The following is a 22,791-nucleotide window of genomic DNA, read 5'->3' on the forward strand; positions in this document are numbered from 1 at the left end:
TATATAGAACCTCACTAATAAGCAAAGTCATGTAAATTACACTATTAACAAGAAACCAGATACTAAACAGTAAGGATCATACTCCAGAACTTCATAGAAAACTGATCACTCATTCAACAGTGCTGGACGAACACCCTGCCATATGGGCAAGAGTGAGGTTGGATCTCCACCTCATCTCTTATGCCAGAATGAATCACTGAATACACAACAACACTGGAAGAAAATGTAGATGACGACTTCTATAAACTTGGCTTAGAAAAAGCAACTGAAGCATGATAGCGCAGCCAGAGACCACAAAGAGTAAGATAGATAAATCTGACTCTACAAAAATTCAAACCTTCTCAGCAAAACACTGGAAAACAGACCAGGGACCTTCTCTTTCAGCCATAAGACGCTAGCTTCAATCAGACCCTCTGCCACTGAGATCAAGTAACAGCACTGACTCCATTTGTTAAATATCCACTCAGAGGCATCGCATTTCCAACACAACCAGGTCCTACAGGCCCCTGCCCAGGAAGAAGGGCACAGCCTGAAGATGGGCTGCCATTCTGGTCACTATCCCCAGGTGGCATTTGTGAATTCGCAGGGCTGTGAGGCTCAGAAACCACACAGAGAGCAGCAGGGAAGCATCAGAGCTGGCTGAGCCTCCAGAGAGACAGTCTGAAGATCAGGGAGTTCACGGCTGCCCAGGATAACAGGCCTGGGAAGCCGCCATGATTCCATCGGAAATCCCCCCTTCAAGTCAAGCAAGCCACAAAGAGCAGCTGACCCTGCAAAGACTAGGACCTAGTCCACAATCACCTGCCTGGCTCTGTCTGCCAGAAGCAAAACTAAAATCTCTCTGGAGGAAGACAACACCATCCAGAGTACTGCAATTTTTATGCACAATGTCTAGCACTCCAAAAAAATTACTGGACATATTAGGAGACCGGACCAAGAGAAAAACAGACAAAAGAAAACATCTCCAAGGACATCCATACACTGGAATTATCCAAGTTTGACGTAAGTACCTAGCCAGGCACAGTGGCACATACCCGTAATCCCAGTGACTCTGGAGAAGGCGGGAGGATCGCAAAATTGAGGCCAGCCTGGGCAATTTAGTGAGATCCTCTTTCAAAATAAATTAAAAGGGCTGGGGATGTAGCTCAATGGCACAACAACCTTGGATTCAAACCCCAGTATCACAAAAATAAATAAATAAATAACTACTTAATATGTTCTTTTAAAAAGATGACAAATGAATTTTACCAGAGAACTAGAAGAATAAACAGAGTAAAGATGAATCAACTAAAAAAAATAAGTAAAATATATATATAACAAAGTAAGAATATATGGGCTTGAGGTGTAGCTCAGTGGTAAACCGTTTGCCTAGTATGCTAAGGTGCTGGGCGATTCCCAGCACTAAGGATAAAAAAGAATTTAAAAATCGGGGGGGGGGTGGAGAGAAGGGATAGGGAAAGGTTGTTCATTGGGGATTAAGTTACAGTTGAACAAAAATTTTGGTGTGCTATTGTATAGCAGGATGACCACAGATAAAATAATACACTGTGTATTTCAAAAAGCAAAAAGAAAGGCTCCTATAAGTTTTCTTCATAAAGAAATGGTAGAGCTGGACATGGCTGCATGCTGTAATCCCAGCTACATGGGAGGCAGAGGCAGGAGGATTCCAAGTTTGAGGCCAACCTCAGCAACTCAGCAAGACCCTGTCTTGATACTTTTTTAAAAATGCAAAGGAGCTGGTGTTGCAGTTCAAAGGTGGAGCACCCTGAGTTCCATTCCCAGTTCTGAAGAAGAAAGAGAAGGAGAAGAAGACAAGAAAAAAAACTGACATATTCTTGAGGCAGATATGCTTATACTGACTTAAACATTGCTCATGTACACATTTACTGAAGCGTTACATAGTACCCCATTAATATGTACAATTTTTATGTTTGTATGTATCAATTAAAAATAGATCCAAAAAGAATTTAAAAAGCAACAACAGATTAAGCTAAAGAGCAAGTAAATAACAGAGAGGATAAGAGAGATAGAAAAAAGTGAGATATACCTGTAACATGGTGGATAGAGTCCAAAATGCGTGAATTTGATGTCACAGAGCAAGAAGAAAAAGAGAAAGGGGTCAAATAGTATGATAAGACAATAGAGAGAATTGTCCAAAACGGACAAAGATATTAGACCACAAATGCAAGAGATTCTACGAACCCCAAACAAGATTTTTTAAATTACAAACTAAAAAAAGAATGTGATACATATGATAGACAAAGAATTAACATCTTTAGCATATGTTTGAAAAAAATCCTTAGCCCTCAAAAAGACAGACAAAAATATAATCCTTAGACCTCAAAAAAACAGGCTAAAGATATAAAGAAGTAATTCAAAAAGAGAAAAAGTATGAAATGCTAGAAAACAAATTCTATTGAACGTGTTTCAACTCCAAAAATCAAAGACACACAGCTTAAGGTCAAGTGTCATTTTGTGACCTTGAATGGAAAAAAGATGAAAAGAAGTTGGAGTCACCAGTGTTGGCAAGTCTATGGGTATGACCCCACTAGTAAGCTGTGCTGGGATCTGTCAGGTGAGGTCTCTAGGCTAGGTGTGATACAGGCAGGGAGGCACAGGGAGGCACGCCGAGACAGGAACAATGACAAGATGGAGTTTATTACCCACCGAGTCCAAGAGGAGAGGGCAGCTCCCCTGACCAGGCCAGAGGGACTGGAGGAGTCTTCCAGAACAAGTGCAATGAACCATCAGGCGGCAGCAAGAGAGAAGGGCAGAAACCAGGGGCCAGAGCCAACACTGAGGTCTGGGGCACTGCCTAGTGGTTTCCCCTGACAGGACAGGAGTGGGCAACTTGACGAGCACCTGAGGCCAAGCAGGAAACTCAGGGATGATATTACTGGGTTCCAGGCTTAAAACAGAAGTAATGTTGCAAGCAGCTCAGGGCAAAGACTGCCTCGAAATGCTTTGGTTAAGGGCAGAAGATGGATGCCACAGCAGTATTATCATGACAATAATCATGCCCTCTTTTCCTACAGGGCAATTTGTTCATATGCACTATGTTGGTCAGTATAGGCTTGGTTATGCAGCAATAACAAGCAATCCCCAAATCCCAAAGGCTTATGACCAATGTCTGCTTCTTGTTCATACCACATGTCACTGCAGGTCAGCTCTTTCCCCATTGCTTTCCTTTCCAGGATACAGGCTGTTGGAGGAGACACTACCTAGAAGAGGGAAAGGAGGGCACAGCGGATCAAGCACTGGGTCTTTAAACATTTGCCCAAAAGCTATGCAACTTGCTTCTTGCTAAACTGGCCAAACCAAGTGCATGACCATGCATGGCATGGCGGATAAAAGCCTAATCCTGCCTCAAGAGCAAGCAGATAACTTCAAAATACTGATCCAAACTCAAGCTCCAATAATTTCCCAAGAAAATAAATAGATTAGTGTGCAAGAATACATGTGAATCACTGTTCTGTTCCTAAATCATACACTAGGAATAACTGATGTCCACAGGAAGTCATGGATTAAATAAATTAAAATATCCAGAAAAATAATTCATTGTACTATTAGCTGACATAGAAAGATGCCCTCAATATGTGGCTATGAAAAAAAAAAGAAAATTACATGTATCATATTATATTAAATATCTCTAAAGTAATACCTAAAATATGCAATTATGTCTAGATAATAAACTGGCAGTGACTCTTTATCATCTTTGGTATTTTACCTTTCTATGTCATCTGAATATTTTACAATAAGCATACATGACTTTTAATGTTTCAAAGGCCAAAAGGCCATTTCAATACTTGTAATAATTAGTGTTTGGTATGATAAGAATATAGCAAAGTGAGCAATTTCACACCCCACTGGTGGAAAGGCAAATCGGTGTGGTCTTCCTAAAGAGCAAGGTGGCTTTTTAAAGGCTCATACTGTGATACCAAATAATAGGCTTTCTAGGGAGTGATCTAAAAAGGAAGGCCTGAGAGCCAGCAGGGGTTGCACTAAGACATTCATGCATCAGAGCATGAGCTACATAGCAGGAGGCTAGAAACAACCAAAATGCCCCCAAATTAGCCAATAATCTACGATGTATATAGAAAATGGAGTTCAAAATTCTGATGCATTTCTAACATAGAAATGAGCTCAGAGTGTGGGAAAAAAGGAGGATCTGATTGTATTTATGGATAACTTTACAGACTGATAGATCCTACACATTCCATAGCACAGGTCAGAAAAGAAACCCAAATGTTAACTATCATTATGTCCAAGCACTGGTCACCTAGGTCACTTGTTTTTTATTTCTTCTTTGTTTAGTATTTCTCTTTTTCCCAATAAGTATTTCTATTAGAAGCAGAATAAAATACCTAACAAACATTAGTATTTGATGTCAGAGATGCTCATAGTATGGGTTGATCACTCACAGGGAAAATGAGGCAACTTCACTTAGGCCAGGGGATTAGAGAGGGTGCACACCTGTGATCCCAGCTACCTGGGAGGCTGAGGCTGAGGCTGAGGTAGGATGATTCCAAGTTCAAGGCCAGTCTGGGTAATTCAACAAAACCCTGTCTCTAAATAGAATAATAAAGGGCTGGGGATGTAGCTCAGTGGTACAGCACTTGTCTAGCATGTGCAAGGTCCTGGGTTCAACCCTAGCACCACACCCCCCCCCACATTCTCCTGCAGTGAAAGATTCACAGAGCCCCAAATCCATTGCCCCTTAAAACACAGCAAGCAAAAGTTTCTCCCGGCTTCTTAGCCAAGCACATACCACTATTAAGTTAAAAGCCGGGAAACGTGATGTCCTGGTACATGTAAATGCACTGAAAAGGCCCCCATTTGCACTGCTGATAAACTACAAACTGCAGGAAACAAATGAGTAATGTCCCGGTACATGTAAATGTGGTGCATGTAAATGTACTGGGAAAGGCCCACATTTGCACTGGAAAGATCTTTCCCCATTGAATCTGGCTCTGACTACAGGAGACCGATAGCAATTTCCTAAACCATGCATTAAGATGCAGCACAGAAAAACTTGTTCAGCACTAAAAGACTGCAGACAAGGATTATTTATTGGTCTGAATGTTGTCTTAGAAACTACGGAAAGCTGAGGGAAGAAAGTAACACACACACACACACACACACACACACACTCTTACAGGAACCTGACACACACCATATTCCCACACTGCGTCAGATACAATGATTTTCAACTGGAATTGTGGCACCAAGACTTCCCTCCATCCTTCACATAGGGCTGTATTATTCCACACTGTCGCATAATGAGCAGAAACGACGGGGGACTCTCAAGACGCATGGACTGTACCACCGTCCACTGGAATCATCAGCAAAGAACTGGGCCAGGCGGAGGACTGATAAAAAGCATCTGTCTCGGGGGAGGACCCAGAGGTGGGGCCACACTGTGAGGCCACCCGTGTGACTCCAGGACCACAGCTCTGCTTCAGGTGGGCCCCTCTCAACTCCACAGCCCGGGGCCCCTTCTTCCATGGAGGTGCCCAGCCAGCAGCAATCCCAACCTGAGTGCACCCCACGGCCAAGTGGGCCTCTGGGCAGCAGGCGGGGGGCTCACGAGGAAGTGCAGCATCCAGGAAGTGCTTCCCAGTTCTGGGTGCTTCCCTTCACCGGAGCAAGGGCAGCTGGTCCTTCACACTCCCGTGGTCACACGCTGAAACCTGAGTCCAGTGGAAGTGGACGCTCCACCTGGAAGTGGGCCTGACAGCCACAGCTTAAGGTCTACAGTGAATTACTAGTCCCTCAGGTTTTCTCCTCCTCCCAGCCGGCTCTGCCCCAGCCTCTCTGCCTCCTGGCTGTTCTAGAACATTCCAGACTTCCCACCAGCTCCATCTGCCTGGAACATATTTGCCTAAACTTCCAAGCAACACAACTTTCTCTACATTTGAGTCTTTACTCAAAGTTTCCTTCCTCAGCAAGGAAGGGAAATTTCAGCGTCGACCCGGGACTGCAAGAGCCGTCCATCCCCTGCCTGTCCGTCTTTATCCTTCCTCCTGAGCACTTACCAGGCCTCCCTTGCTAAGGACTTCACACGTCTCAGTCATCGCACTCTTTCCCCAACAGCAAATAAGCTCATCAGAGCAACAATCTCCCTCTCAGTTCAGGGTTCTACTCCTAGAACAGCACCTGGCACAGGTATAGACATTCAATAAATACTTGCTAAGTAAATGAACACATTAGACTCCAAAAAGGCAACCTAAGGAACAATCAAGCATATTTAAGGCAAACTGTATTATGTAACATTTCTTTTTTTATATTTTTTTTAGTTGTTGATAGACCTTTATTTTATTCATTCATTTATATGTGGTGCTGAGAATCGAACCCAGTGCCTCACACATGTCAGGCAAGCACTCTACCACTGAGCCCCAGCCCCAGCCCTGCAATATGTCTTTTTAAAGGAAGAAATGCAAGGCATAAATATTTGCTTCGTTTGTTATTAGTTATTAAAAATCCCTTAAATGAAAAACTAATATTCAGTTTTCTTGGCTAAATACATATCATGCAATCTTGCTGAGCATGAGGTAGGTTGTCTCTGGCTCTTCATTAGCTTCATTGTCAATTAAATTTTCACAGCACACATGGTGGTCACCTCCACTCACCCACGATGTCTCCCATCGCAGGCACTGGATAAATGTAGAGAGACAATCAAGAAATCGGAGGAACTGGAGCCATGAGCAGTAGCTCATGCCTGTAATCTCAGCTACTCAAGAGGCTGAGGAAGAAGGATGGATCAGAAGCTCAAAGCCAGTCTGGGTAACTTAGCAAGACCCTGACTCAAATTAAAATTGAAAGGACTTGGGATGCAGCTCAGTTGGCACGTGCCTAGCATGAGTGAGGCCCTGGGTTCAATCCCTAGCACCACAAAAAAAAAAAGTGTTAAAAAATCATAATTACAACATCATAAACATATAAGTGAATAAATAAATGAAAAGCACCTGATAGAGCTCTCAGTGAGAAAGAAGCAGGAGAGGCACCAGGCATGCCAACTCTGTGGAACTTTCTATGACCTCACAACCCTCTCCAGGTTAAAAGGTGCCCAGGTTCACAACTCCAGCGGTCTCCTCCTCCCTAATCTGCAGTGATTTTCAGCTCGGAGTAACTGTGTCCCCAGGGACAGTTTTGGTTACACAGCTAGGGAGCATGTGGATACTGGCATTGAGTGGACAGAGGTCAGGATGCTACTCAGCACCCTGCAATGCACAGGACAGTCCTTGGGACCCAAGGCGTCAGCAGTGCCTACACTGAGAAGCTTTGTCCTGCTTAGAAGACAGAGGACATCCAACTTAACGGTGGCTCAACTTCTGATTCTGCAACCACGTGATGTGAAGGCAATTCACAAGCAGTAGAAACTAACTCTGAATTTTTAATTTGGATCTGTGCCCAGCCTAGCAACAAGTGGTGGGCCCCACCCTGCCTCTCAGGCTGGACAGAGGGAGTGGGCCTCCGTTACCAAAAAGCCCATGGTCACAGGAGAAGCCTAATGTACAGCAGGCTAGGTGTATTTGGTGTGTTGTGGGAGGCCACCCATGAGCCCTGGAGACCTAGATTTTTTCCTTGGGAACTATTCTAGCTTTCCCATGAATATCGGGCCACCCAAGCCATGAGGTCTCTGTCTTTGCTGTGCTAGTGAGACAGCTCTCATAGCTCCGGAGTTGGGTGTAACCTGTTGGGAACTGGGCTACCCTTCTCCTACCTTATTTGGCAAATAACATTCCATGGAAGACCTTTGATGTTCCCCCCACATAAATAAAGCAAACGCGGGCTCCATCTCTCTCTCTTTCCGGTATGGAAGCTCCATCCCTAAGATCGGAGAGCCTTCCTGCCTCTGCTTTCCAAAATCACTTCCCGGGTACTGTGGTTTTTTTCCTCCATTTTCTCTTTATTAGCTTTTATCGGCAGCCAGCCCACTCCACCAAGAGAGACCCCAATTCCGTCACCTGCGTGGGATGTAGGCGAGAGTGTGTTTTCAGTTGATGATATTTTCACCCTAAGATGGGTTTGCGGAGACATGACCCCAACACCAGTTGAGGAGCATCTGGCAACTTCAAAATCAAGGGTGTGTAACTGGCAGCAGGACACAGTACCCAAGTTCCATTCGGCAGCAGATACAAACCACCAACCATGAGCAACAAGTTCTGTGGAGGGTTTTCCCTCACGCGGCTGACCTCACTTCAAGAGAAATCACTAATCCTACAGACAGAGCAGAAGGGCCTCACTGAGAGCAGTCAGCGAGAAGCCATGTGGTGACGGCACGGGAAATGCATGCAAAAGAGACCCGAGATGGCCTCAGAGGGAAGGCATGTTCTGCATGGTTGGGAGCAGGTGGCCCAGCAGATGACTGGGGGACCGCAGGTCACCCGTTTGTATGACACAAAGGGACGCATACTGAGCACGGTCTGGGGGGCCTTAAAGGAACAGTCTTGAAGACAAGGCTTTAATAAGAGCTGCACGTGGGGACAAAACCAGAAGTGGGAGCAGGACACACCAGACTATGGAGACTCAGGGGGAAGCGATATAAGTGAGACCCCCATGAAAAGTGAGAGACCATCTTGGTGGGGCATGCAGGGCTTGGATACAGCAGATGAGGAAGGGTGGGCAACCAGAAATAGGGGGGCAGCCAGGACCAACTGTGTAATCTGCACCCTGGTGCAAGACGGAAATGCAGGCCCTGGTTCCCAAGCACCAAGATTTCAGAACAGGGCCCTCACAAGCACAGGCTACCGACTGCAAACCCAGGAAGCCGGCTCTGGAGGCAACAGCAGCAAGAAAGCAGGAGAGGCTCCAGGAAGGGAAGCTGGAGGAATCCCGCAGACCATCCAGGTGCCAGTGTGGCTCTCGGGACCAAGGCCCAGGGCCAAGCTGGCATCAGCAGCACCAGACTGCCAGCAGAGGATATTGCTCAGGGAGGATCAGCAAGAGCTCTCCAGAGACAGGACCAATAGGAGACATGGACAGAAAGAGGTTTATTTTAAGAAATTGGCTCACATGACTGTGGGGGCTGCCTGCTCCCGGGGGTGGTCAGACCACTGTGCACGTGGCACTGGCTGCTCTTACGCGCGCTCTCTCTCTCACACACACACACACACACACTCGCACGCACGCACGCACACCTGGCTGAGAGGTGATAGAGTCTGAAACCCTGCCCCTGACACCTTCGCCCCAGGAGAGCGTCTCATCCCCCATTCTTGTGATAGTGCCCAAAACGCTGGGGGAGAGAGAAGAGGCAGCCCCCGCCAAGGCCAGGAGAAGCTTTGGGGGTGGGTGGGAAGAAATCAGAATTCATGGGGGTGAGGGTGACAGCCAAGAGAGGGGCCTTTGTGACACCCACCCACCGGGGAAGCCCTAAGTGCTCAAGGGGGGCTCACCCTGGGCCCAGGCTGCAGGCAGATCAAGAGCACCGCACCCACCACCCTCAGCCCTTGGCCTTGGCCAGCTGGGCACCTCAAGGGCCTGCCAGGCCCAACCCACTGGCAAGTGAGTTTGGGTTTTGTTTAGCTTTTCCTTAATGTCAGGAGAGACACAGCAGGTGGCTAAGAGGAAAGGAAGGAAGCGGCAGGAGGGCAGATGGACACAAGGAGGAACTGGAGGCAGGAGATCACAAGGGCTAGGCTGACCTGGGCCACTTAGCAAGGCCCTGTCTCAAAACAAAATGATGTTCAAAAAGCCTGAGGCTGCAGCTCCGTGGTAGAGCCCTTGCCTGGCGTGGGTGAGGTCCTGGACTCAACAACAACAACAGAAGATACTGAGATTCCACCCTTCCTTACGCTGGCACCACAGAGTTAGGAGCAGGGGACTTGCCGACACAGGTCGCCCTTGGTGCGGCAGGCAGTTCCCAGGAGTCAGCTCTCACTGAGAGAATGTTATTGAGAATGTCAAGGCGTGTTGACATTAAGTTACAAGGATCCAGTTCTTTCATAAGAATCCTCCTATAAATAATGTAAAAGTCCTTCTATAAATAATGTACATAATCTACAGAAAGCAGCTTAGTGGTTGCTTAGGGATGGGAGGGATTTAAGGTGAGAGCTAAAAGGGTCTGAGATTCTGGAGGGATGAAAAGCTGCTACAGTTGTCTGTGGCAGTGGCTGCCAATCATCCGTGGGCATACTGGAAACCACCGATTTTCATACCTTGAACCAGTGAACTATATGGTATGTGAACTCAGTGCGACTGTATTATTTTTTATTTTTAAAGATTTCTTTTTTTCCACTTTCTCTTGCAAATTACTTTGTGTGTGAGTACATGGGAGGTGTTGGGGATACAACCCCAAGCTGGTACATGCTAGGTAGGTGCTCTACCCCTGAGCCACATCCCTAGCCTTTATATAATTTTATTTTGAGACAGGGTCTTGCTAAGTTGATGAGGCTGGTCTCAACACATGTGATGTTCCTGCCTGAGCCTCCCAAGTAGCTAGAATTATAGGTGTGACCTACCATGCCTGGCTTCAAATGATTTCTTTCTGTTTTGCATTTTGGGGATTTTCTACTACAGAATTTTAATTAGCTTTCTTTTTTATAGGTTTTTTTTTCTTAAGCATCCTCTGATTATTTAATTTGAACTGTTGAATTTTATTCATTTAAACACTCATGTTAAATAATCATAGGATACTAAAAGTCCACGTTTTCAGAGCTGAAGAACATCTATATATGAGTCTATTTGATTTTCTGGGTAGAGACCTTGGGATTCTGTAAGTACAAGTGACTTTCAAAGTCATGCATACGTAATGCTATTCAAATATTTTTAAAACTACATATTCCACTTGTTGGAAAGATATTCAAAACACAAAACTTTATTATTCCTTCAGCATTTGATATTGTGTTTTTTAAATATTTTTGTTTTAATTAGTTATACATGACAGTAGAATGCATTTATGCACTTTGATATACATAGATGGGATATATTCTCATTTTTCTAAGTGTACATGTTGCAGAATCATATTGGTCATGTAGTCACATATATAAATACAGTAATAATGTCTGTTTCATTCTACTGTCTTTCCTATCCCCACGTCCCCTACCCTACCATCACTTCCATCTACCTAATCTAAGGTAATGCTGTTCTTCCCTAGTGTCCCAGACTTATTGTGAATTAGCATCCGCATATTAGAGAAAACATTCAGCCTTTGGCTTTATGAAATTGGCTTATTTTGCTTAGCATGATATTCTCCAACTCCAACCATTTTCTGGCAAATGCCATAATTTCACTCTTCTTTAAAGCTGAGTAATATTCTGTTGAGTATATATACCACATTTTCTTTATCCATTCATCTATTGAGGGACACCTAGGTTGGTTCCATAGTTTAGCTATTGTGAATTGAGCTGCTATGAACATTGATGAGGTTGTATCAATACAGTATACTGATTTTAAGTCCTTTGGGTCAAATGGTGATTCCATTCCCTGTTTTCTGAGGAATCTCCATACTGCTTTCCATAATGGTTGCACCAATTTACAGTCTCACCAACAATGTATGAGTGAAATTTTTCACCACATCCTTGCCAACATTTATTGTTGCCTGTATTCTTGATGATTGCCATTTTGACAGGAGAGGAAATATTAGAGTAGTTTTGATTTGCATTTCTCTAATTGCTAGAGATATTGAACACTTTTTTATAAATTTGTTGATCAATTGTATTTCTTCTTCTGTAAAGTGTCTGTTCAGTTCCTTAACCCAGTTTATAGATTGGGTTGTTTGGGGTTTTTTGGCGTTAAGTTTTTTGATTTCTTTATATATCCTAGAGAATAATGCTTTATCGGAGGTGCGTGTGGTAAAGATTTTCTCCCAATCTGTAGATTCTCTCCTCACGTTATTAACTGTTTCCTTTGCTGAGAAGAAGCTTTTTAATTTGAATCCATCCCATTTATTGATTCTTAATTTTACTTCTTCGCTTTTGGAGTCTTGTTAAGGAAGTCAGATCCTATGCCAACATGGTAAAGATTTGGACCTAGTTTTTCTTCTGTTAGCCACTACTCTGTTGTAGTGCCTAAGTCTTTGATCCACTTTGAGTTGATTTTTGTGCAGGGTGACAAATAGAGGTTTAATTTCACTTTGCTACATATGGATTTCCAGTTTTGCCAGCACCATTTGTTGAACAGGCTATCTTTCTCCAGTGAATGTTTTTGGCACCTCTGTCTAGTATGAGATAACCGTATTTATGTGGGTTTGTCTCTGTGTCCTCTACTCTGTACCTTGGTCTACAAGTCTATTTTGGTGCCATTACCATGCCATTTTTGTTACTATAGCTCTGTAGCACATAGTTTAAGGTCTGGTATTGTGATGTCTATTCCTTTGCCAAAATGCCACTACTCAACAGTGACATTTTCTGTATTACTGATTTAAAAACCCACAGCCTTCATGTTACCCTAGAACTCACACTCAGAATCAACCCACTTGCAAGCAGAAATGTGGAACCCGCCCAACCCAAACAGAAGGATAATAATGAGTTTTTGATTATTTTTGAAAGTCCCCACTGAATTAAAATTAGGAAATGGAAAGACAAGTTCATGGCATCTTAAATATTTTGGGACCCAGTAAAATTGTCCACAGAGTCACTACAGTCACTGCTTCTAACAAATGAGGTAGGTCTCATGTTCTTTTAATCAACTCTTGTGCCTCATTGCAAACAAACCCAAAGGATTTAGAATTGTTTATGCCCAAGAAAAGTTTAAAAACTATAATTTCTATTAAAAACAACTCACCAGAGCTTCCCTTGTATGTTTTAAATAACTGAATTTTCCTAGAAGTATGTTCACTCCACATCATTGGAGGCTGAACCTCTCAATCCATCCCTGTCTATGAGCCCTCCCTGATGAAGGATCTCCTGTCTCCCAAAGGCCCACCAAAAAGATATGTCCTGTGTCCCCAGGTTGGGTGACAGCTCTCCTGTGATGAAGAGTCTGAGCTGAAGGACCTCTAGGGCCAATGTTTGCTTGCTGAGAGCAGCCGCCCACCCATCACCCCTTGGGCAGGTGAGCCCGAGGGGCCTCAGGGTACCTGGCCAGCCCACCCTTGAACATAGGACATACAGGTGAAGAGACATGCCTGAGGCTCCTTCCCCTGCTCCACTGTGCCCTCCGCACTCCAGGGGGACAGGGTCCCCAAATGTCTGACACCCCTACCCCAATGATGATGGTCAGCAAGGAGATACAGCTCCTGTAATCTAAGGGCCCCTCAGTGCACCAAGGTCAGTTCAAGGTCTCAAGCAAGGTCAAGGTCAACTGAGCCTGCTCTGCTGTACCAGGAACTCACTTCCTAGAAATATGCCCGTGATCTCACATCAAAGGAAAAAAACCTCACCCCAGCGCCAACAGAACTGACGGAGGAAAAATGTCACCACCACTATTTTTAGCAGATGACTATTGTCGCTCCAGTTGTAAAGGACCAAAGCCAGAAGTCCAGAAGGAAACAACACAGACTGACCCTCCCAGCATGGAGGAAACTGGGGATCCTCCGCAGCTGCTCACTTGACAGTGCAACAGACAGAACCTGCCCTGCTCGTCAGGGATGGGACCGGCCCAAATCCAGGGCCCTTTGCTCTAATCCGTACTCAGGAGAACATCAAAGACAGAGAAAAGCTGTGGCCAGTGCAGAAACGCCCTCCTTGCCCAGCTACCTGCGTCTGGACTCTGATGTCCTCCAAGCCCAAATCTGCCTCAGTTCCATTCAGCACCTCCTTCTCTACCCACCTGGAGCCAGAGGTGCCACAAGGTGCACCCAGAGGATCTCCAGACCCTTCTCTGCTTCCTCCTGGTCTCCCCCACAGCTTTGTCACCCCCCTTGGCACCAGCTGCCAATTCTAATGGACACAAGAGTCCTCACCATGTGGACATGCCATTTTCTTTATGATTCATCTTTAGCTAAACCTTTACTTTGCTTCCACCTCTTCCCCTGGCTGAAAGGGAACCAGCAGTAATGGAAAACCATTTGAGACTAATTCACTACAAAAACTAGAGCTCTGTTTTTGAGTGTCTAGTGCAGAGCAGAAACTTTCTAGTTAAGCTACATAATCTATTCTGCATAGAACCTCAGGAAGATGTCATTGCCTTCAGAAGTGTCTCCATTTCAGGTTAAAGGAAACTGGGAATCAAAAGATCAGGGTTTTGTTTTTAATTAGGTGGTTAACCAAGCCCTCATCTGTAACCACCAAACTCAACGCCCACTTTTCCACTCCCAGGAAATGGCTAGAGTTGTTCTAACATGAAAACCCTCTTAAAATGCAGGTCTGGCTCAGTGGGCCAGGGGAGGGTTACAGGAAAAGCTCCTTTAGATACCCACACTTTGGTTGGTCCCTTCACCCCCCCCCCCTTAAGGAAGCACAGGTTCCAACACTCAATGTCTCCAGTTGGTCCCCTCCCTCCACTCACTAGGTCTGACCCTGCTTTCATTTCCAAAATTAATAAGGCTTGGATAAAAGGAAATGCACACTTTCCTTCAACCCATCTAAAGAAGAGCAACTTTACTGCCTCTCGGGGCAATGTCCCTAGCCAGAGTCATGGGCTCCAATTCACTTACTGGGTAAATTATCAACTATGGAGCTGCTTGACAATAGTACAAAATAAATGGATAATTCACCAGAAATTGGCTTCAAGATATTAATCATAATTACTCTGAAACAACAAATTTTAGAAACAAACATTTTACAAGCACACCTTATAATCACCAGACCGTGAAGCCAGCTTACTTGTATGTGAGCTACAAAATTATCTTTTGACAAAAGGTAGCAGAAATCCCAAAGAACAGGGGAGGAGGTGATTAGAAGCCATATTTGCTAGTCCAACTCCATAACTGCAGTCTTAGAACCTCCCAAAGCTGCAGCACAGAAGAAATGGGGAGAGGAGAGGCTGCTGGAAATATGAAGGGCAGTTCTTAACCCTGACCCCAAGATTGCCTCGGGAAACTCAGGGTCGGGGCTGGGGAGATAGCTCAGTTGGTAGAGTGATTACCTCGCATGCCCAAGGCCTTGAGTTCAATCCCCAGCACCACAAAAAAAAAAAAAAAAAAAAAAAGAGAGAAACTCAGGGTCTGTTGAAGAAGAGCATCACTGAAACTGGAGGCTTTGGGACCTGGGAGTCAAGGAGGCCCCTAGGATTGACAGCATCTGTACCCAGAAGACAGAGCTGGGGGGTCTTAGCAATGAGGTCTCTTCTTGGCATCCAGGTTCTTCTGAAGTTTTGATCCCGGCAAGGTACTTCATAGTTCTGAGCCAGATACTCCAACACGTGCAGTTGCAGTGACGGTCCTCTTTGACAGACCCTGTGCTTCAGGGCTAAAGTGGGATCACAGTTAACTGTCCTCCATGTTTCCACCTCTCCCTGCATCCTCCAGACACCAGCTCGGGAGGCTCTACAACTGCATTTGTTCGAGGAAGTCATATGAACGGAATCGTACGCCTTGTGACTTCTTGAGATCTTGTCACTCAGCATAATTCCCTGGTCTTCCTTTATTTTTCAAGCAACCTCAGGGACTGGGGATATAGCGTGTTGCCTAGCATGTACCAGGCCCTGGGTTTGGCCCTCAGCGTGGCAAAATAGATGAACAAACTACATTTTCCTTGCCTTGCCTCAGAAGAATGACTACTATGAATGACTACTACTTTAACACCCTGGGCTGGCACCTCTTGAGCAGAGGTGACACATTGCTCCTGCCACCTCATCTGGCCTTCCTTCCATACACCTGTCTGCCCCTCTTGGGGCAATGTCCCTAGCCAGAGTCATGGGCTCCAATTCTAAAGCCAGGTAAGCATCCCAGAAACTCTTAGAAGCCAGACAGGAATTCTCTGTCCCCACCAAAGGCCTACTTTTGATCTGAGCTTATGCAGATCTGACAGAAATATGCCTTTGGAAGCATACATTTATTTCTCTGATACTTGGAAATTGCTTTCAAATCCCACCACGCCAATCCAATTTTGCCACTGAGCCGCCTGTCACGTGGGAGTTCACTTCTACCTTAATTTCTGCACCTCTGACTTTAGTAGAGAGAAGAAAAATCCACCTTTAAATGTTCTTCAGTTCGGGGACACTGCTTAAAACCACCTCTTACAAAACATTTTATGTACACACGTTATAAAGACATCAGGGATTCTTAAGGTCCTGCTTCATCTTAAAATCTGACCACCTAAGATCTACAAACAGGGGCTACTGTGGCCTCTCTCTCCGGGCAGAGTGAGGAAGGGCAACCTGTTCTCCAGGCTACGCAGGTCTCCTCCACGGGTCCCATCAACCAACCTTGCCCTCGTACTCTCTTAACATCTCACAGGCACAGGAGTATGCAAACCCACCAGCTCTCCGCCAGCTGTCTCAATGAAATACTTCCCAGCCCTCTTGAATGAAACACACTCTCTTTGTCCAATTTTACAACTGCTCTACATTCTTCTTTGAATTAAATGAAATTACACATTGGTTTACATATGGAATTGTTTTGACTTAGAGCAATTTTAGAATGCCCCATGGTTGTGATTTCTAGTTACTGGCTCAATAGGCTGGAAAGCCAGTCTCGAGAAACTTAAAAAGAAAAATTAGAGAAGTGGTATCATACAGACCATGCTCCCTAAACTAGGTTAAAAGTTTTTCTTCTAAATAAAGCATAAACATACATTTTTAAAAATTTAAGCACGATTCTAAATTACTTAGGTTAAAAAGAAAAAGAAATCATAATGTAAATTAGAAGAGAACAGTACTAAAAATACCACATAGCAAAATTTATGGGGAAAAGTAAAAGTGATACTTGATGGAAAATCACCAGGATATAGTAAAAAGAAATAGTAGAAATTGGTGAAAGAGTAAAGATTACAGATCTAGAACAAAAGCTGATTATCAGAAAATAATAATAAAGTAGATTGTTTTTATAATATTTGAAGAGAAAAAAGCACAAATTTTTAAATACAGGATCCAGGTGTGGTGGCCCGTACCTATAATCCCAGCTACTTGGGAGGCTGAGTCAGGAGGATTGCAAGGACACTCCCAAGGTAGCAGCCTCAGCAATTTGGAAAGAACTTAAGCAACTTAGTAAGACTCCATCTCAAAATAAAATATAAAAGATCTGGGGATGCAGCTCAGTGTTAGAATGCCTCTTGGTCTGATCTTCATTACTGAACCATTAAAAAAGGGGGGGACCAGTATATAATACAGTTATTACAAAGATTAAAAAAAAAACTCTACAGCTTTATAATGATAAACTTAGATGTAATGGAGCAGTTTCCTAGAAAATAAAAGTTATCATAACAGACCAAGAAAGAAACATGAAATTTGAATAGTCCTAAAATTATTAGGGGATTACAGACCTGGAGGTCTCATGGGGACTTGAAGTTTATGACGGACATTAGTTAAATAAGATGTTCAAAACCACCCAACAGCCAGGTGCAGTGGCACACACCTGTAATCCCAGCAGCTTGGGAGGCTGAGGCAGGAGGATCATGAATTCAAAGCCAGCCTCAGCAATTTAATGAGGTGCTAAGCAACTCAGTGAGACCCTGTCTCTAAATAAAATTTTTTAAAGGGCTGGGGATTATGTGGCTCAGTGGTTTCAATCCCTGGTACCAAAAAACAAAACAGAAAAACCCAACATCCATTGCCCCCTAGCATCCCATTCCATTCCTCCTACGGGCAGGAGGTGAAGATGGGAAGCTGAGGAACCCCAGGGAGAGGCCCTGAGGTTGCCAGAACATTCACAAGCAGCGTTAAAGCTCCTCTCTCTCTACCCTGAGCCCCACTCTGCCAACTACGACACGGAGGGGTTATAACATGCTGTAGTTTGGATCTCTAGTGGCGCCAAAGGTCCAGGTGCTAAAGGCTTGGCCCCAGCCCAGGATGCTCCCAAGGTAGTAGAGTCTTTCGCAGGTGGAGCCCAGGAAGGAAGCCGGGTCACAGGGCAGGCCCCTGAATGGGACATTGGGACTGGCCCCAGCTGTCCCCCTCTCTTTACTTCCTGATGTGCCAGGAGGTGAACAGTCCTCTTCCACCACATGCTCCCACCACGACGTCCTGTGAACAGGCCCAAAGCAACCCGGTCGAGCGAGCACAGACAGAAACTGCTGCAATCATGAGCTAAAATGAACCTTTTCCCTTATCAATTTGATCATCTCAGACATTTTGTCCAGAGATGAAGTTGACACAGACTACAAAATCCCTGCCAGCTCTAATCTTGGGACAAAGGTCCTAAATTTCTGAAACACACGCACTCCTTGCCATTCAGTGTAACCTTCCCCTCAAAATGACAGTAGCCTGGAGGGGCTGATGCTGGGGATGCTGAATCTGCGACTCCTGGGGTTACTTCCACGACTGGAGTCCCATTTTTCACAGCAAACAGGAATTTTAAATAAACACTTAGGTTGAGCTCATCACATCCTTTTCAAACAGAAGCCAGTTCGTACCTGGGAATCTCCTTGGATTCACCACCAGTTCACTCTAGTTCCAACCCACGCCATCACTAAGAGTTAGGCCTCTCCTTGGTGAAGACCTCAGCAGGGCCTGCGAGATGGAGTGGAGTTCTCATCCTCTTGAGCACTGTCAACGTGACGGAGTGATTCCACACCTAAGCTGGAGGCCTCCTACAGGTTCCCAGAGCACAGAAGATACCATCGCCACAGTCGCATCCACTGAATGGCAGGGGCCTCAGGCCAGCAGGGATGCCAGCTCACCCCTCCCCTGGCGGCATTCCAGAGTCTACTGGGGTGCAGGTCCAGCAGGCTCCTGGACAGTGGGTGGGGCCGCGGTGCTGCAGGGATGGTGGGTTTTGCACATAGACCACCTCGCTGGCTCAGTCATGGGAACACCTATGCCCCTCCAGGAACCTATCGCTTCACCCCTTAACCAAGACAACCCCCCCACATCTCGGCCCCCCAGGGCAGACAAGCTGCGTGAGCCTCCCTCAGAAGCCACTGTGAGTTCACACCCCTCCTCGCCAAGAGCTCCAGCGATCACCCCCCATGCACGCACACACACGTGCACGCGCGCACACACACACACACACACACACAAAACCAGCTCAAGAGCTAAGAACAAAGGCCACCAGCTCTTGGAGATGCACCATGGGTGAGTGCCCAAGGTGTCCCTAGCCACCCCTCACCCTCACCTCTCTAGACTGGTTGTAAAAATGGCCCCATGCCTCCTCCCTCTGTCTACCACGTGCAGCTCCTCCCCTTGAGAGGAGGGGTCACACTCCTCCTGCTTAAATTTAGGTGTGACCTCCAGACTTGTGTCAGCAAATGTGACATTGAACCTGAGCCAAGCTGGAGCCTCCTGAGGTCCTGCTGAGTTCTGGAACTCTGCCCCAGCCACGGAGAAAAACCAGGGGGTCGGCCTGCTGGGACCTGAGAGGCCACGTGGAGCAGAGATGAGTCACCCCAGCCGAGACCATCCTGGCCCTGCCATCTGCGGCTGACCACCAGCTGACTGCAGACTAATTAGAAATCTAGCCTGGATCAGCTGGGCTGTGCCACCTTGGCAAAATGGTCACTGTGGCACACCCCCGTGGGCTTTCATAGTTGTGTGTCCCTCAAAGGCCCACGTGTTAAAGTTTGGGTTCTCAGGGTGGTGCTTTTAGGAGGTAGTGCAGACTTTAGGGGGTGGGGCCTGGCAGGAGGTCCTGAGGTCATTGAAGATGTTCCCTCCAAGGGATTCCAAGCCAGGTACAGTGGTGCACACCTGTAATCCCAACTACTCGGAGGCAGAGACAGGAGGATAGCAAAGTTGAGGCCAGCCTGGGCAACGCAACAAAATCCTGTTTCAAAATAAAATTTTAAAAAAGGATTTGGGATGTAAAGTCAGTTTGTAAGGCCCCGGGTTCAATTCCCAGTGCTGGGGGAAAAGAGGAGGACAGGTTGAAATTGCAAGCCCCTGGTCTCTTCCTCTTCTGTTTTGCTTCCTGCCTCTACTGGTAAGCACTGTGCTCCACCAACGTGCTCCCGAACGTTGCACCTGGCACCCCCACCAGAAGCAAATGGGTGAGGCCCAATGCAATGGGTTTACCCAATTTTGGACTGGAAGCTCCAAAACAGTGAGCCAAAATAAACTTCTTCTCCTTATGAGTTAATTATCTCAGGTATTTCATTACAGTAACAACAGGCTGACTAACATATGCAGCACTACTGTGGCCACAGATAAATGACACACCTGTATGAGAAGCACATGGGTCTCTCTACTGCTGCTGGACCTGGAGCAGCCCACCATGGTCAGTAAGGAGGAAGTGGTGGACATCTGTTAACTGCCTGCCACAGGCCCAAGTCTTCCCAGGCCACCAAAACTGACTCACTTCTGTTCCAGTCCCTGGGGCTGTGAGTCTAGAATTCTACTCCAATCTCCCTTGTCATCGGCTTTTCTGCACCTCAAAATTTGAGGATGCAACTACAACAGGGACATATGTTCCCAAACAGCAAACAAGACTCTTTTAGTGCCCACTGGACCCCAGTACACATGGGGAGACATGAGGCCTGTCCACTTTCTATAGTAACCAGCAAGAATGGGAGTAATCACCCTGTTTCCATGCTCATGCAGGCTGTGAGTGCCAGGCCTGGTGAGGGCAGAGGGCTGCCCATGGGCTGCAATAATGTAAGTCTCGTCTTAGGGCAAGTGATTCCACAGTTTATACATCTTTCTGGAGCACTCGAACAATGAATGACATCAAGACAAATCTCTCAAGTATATTTCAAGATAAAATCTGATCAGAGCTATGAATCTGCAGAACTCGAATGGAAGCCCCTGAGGAAAGGAGACGCCCATCCTGGGTGTCTGGCTTTGCTCTGCTAATAGAACCGAAGGGACTAAGGGCCTGTCATTTAAACCTGCAGGCCCAGAACGCCACCCAGAGAGCAGTGCACTGTTTTAAAGTCAGCATGATTGGGCCTGATTTGGGTTCAGGAGCTGTCTGCCATGCCAAGTGTCCTTCTGTGACAATTAAAACAGCACAAACACCTCCTTCATTTTCATTGCCACCTAAGGGGCCACCAAGCCGAGACTCTCGATTGGTAATACAAGGAGGACAAGAATTAAGAAAAAGAATTATGGCCACTTCCACTGTCCCCACGTCAGAGGCAACAGGATAATCCTAAACCCTGAAGACGGCAGGAGCTGCACTGCATGCTGTCAGCAAATCACCTGACACACATCCACTAGTTGCATATTAAATCACACAATCCTTTTAGAGCAATAAATATTCTAGAAGGAAAACAGTGTGCCGAGCCACATCCCATATTCTACTCATCTCAGGAGGCAGGAAAGTACACGTCTTCTTAAACAAAAACATCTGATCCTCAGTCACCTGAGCCTAATGGAATGCCTGTTGGCACAGGCAGAGCACCACTCAACACACCAGCAAAGAAGTGGAGAAGCCTTTAGAAACCCCCCACGCACCCCCGGGAAGCTGGCTCTTTGGAGCTGACTCTGCCATTAATGCGATTACCCCTCTACTCACCAAGCTCTCGGGGTCACTACTCCTGATGAACTCGCAGACCAGGCCACAGCGAGGTTTCTCCCTCAGGGCCTTTGCACTGCCACTTCCATCTACCTCAAGGCTCTTTTTCAGAGACCTTCTCTGTCCTTTGCTCCAGTGTCACCTGCTCTGTCAACTCACCATCCCATCTTGAGTCTCAGCCCTCACTGTCTGCACCTGGATTGCCTGTAACTACCTCCCGGGCCTTGTTGGCTTAGGTGGGGGGAAACGGAAAAGGACTCCCAAAGATGGAACTCTTAAAACGGAAACCTGCAGGCCCTAAGGGGGCAAGCCATGTAACACCACAGCCCCGCGTTGGGCCACTGACATGCTAAACCAGTTTGTTTCCCAATTCCCTGTTTTTATTTCTTATTTCCAGGGCTGGAGATTGAACCCAGGGCCTTGCACAAGCCGGGGAAGAACTCTACCATGGAGCTCCGTCTCCAGCCCATCACTAAGTTGCCAGGACTGGCCTTGAACTTGGGGTCCCCCAAGTCCCTGGGATTATAGGCTGGCACGACCACGCCCCACTCAACCTGGTCAGGAGAGCCTCTCTGGCCTTGCTTTCCACATCCCCTCCTCTCACACCACACAGGACCAACCACGCTGCAGCTGCCACCACCCCCTCAGCTCCACCTGCCCGACTAGAATGTCCTCCATCCCCTGGTCCATGCCCCCTTCAGCTCTCACAGGGCCTTCAGGACTGTCCTCACCCTGCAAGTCTCTGGAGGCTCTTCTCATACCCAGCCTCCACGGGAAGCTCTGGCTCCCTCTCAAGTTTCTCTCTCCCTACTGTGCCAAGATGCTCAAAGGCAGGGGCTGCTGGATTCACCAGAGCCTCCTGGAGTATCCCCCGCACCCAGTCAGTCTCAGTGAACACTTCTGCCGTGGCTCTGCCCGTCTTCCATGGGTCTGTGCATTGGACCTTGCCACACTGGATCCTTCCAGCAGTTTCTCAGGGAGACAGAGGCTGTGTAACCAACAGCATCACGAAGCCAATGTGGAGAAGGGAAGCCCCTTCCTTGTCCCCTGAACAGCACAGCACAGGGCCCTGCTCCTTCTGATGGGAGATTAAGGAGCCCAGGGCCCTCACCTCAGATGGGGTACAGAGGAGACTCAAAGCAAAGAAACAAGCGTGATGAGTTTCCACCTTCACAGTCCAGAGAAAAGAAAAGCAGAGAAAGCTTTCACCCGGCAAAACACAAGGCCAAGCTGGAAGGTGGGCAAAGGTGGGGGGGGGGGGCGGTGAGAAACGGGACAAGCCCCTAACGGCCTCGTGTCCGCTTCTCGGAGCTCCATGAGCAGGATGAGGTCTTGTGCTTTCAACCCAGGAGGCACTGGCC

At 46.4% G+C, this 22,791-nt stretch overlaps 1 protein-coding gene across 11 annotated transcripts in view; it reads right to left on the reverse strand.

Moving 5' to 3' along the window:
- The window catches only part of ANKRD33B (ankyrin repeat domain 33B), a 70,901-nt gene that overhangs the window by 42,206 nt on the left and 5,904 nt on the right, over positions 1-22,791 (reverse strand). For 4 of the 11 annotated variants that reach the window (XM_081294684.1, XM_081294682.1, XM_081294691.1 and 1 more), the window contains exon 2: positions 3,148-3,221. The exons of 6 other annotated variants lie outside the window; for them this stretch is intronic. In XM_081294684.1, coding sequence (XP_081150810.1) covers positions 3,148-3,221 — 74 coding nt within the window. Of the gene's footprint in view, positions 1-1,246; positions 1,785-3,147; positions 3,222-22,791 lie in introns of those variants that run through there. One more of the 11 variants, XM_081294683.1, reaches the window with a different exon arrangement.

Source organism: Spermophilus citellus, assembly GCF_964194105.1.
Source record: "Spermophilus citellus genome assembly, chromosome: 1".
In the NCBI taxonomy this organism is placed as follows: Eukaryota; Metazoa; Chordata; class Mammalia; order Rodentia; family Sciuridae; genus Spermophilus; species Spermophilus citellus.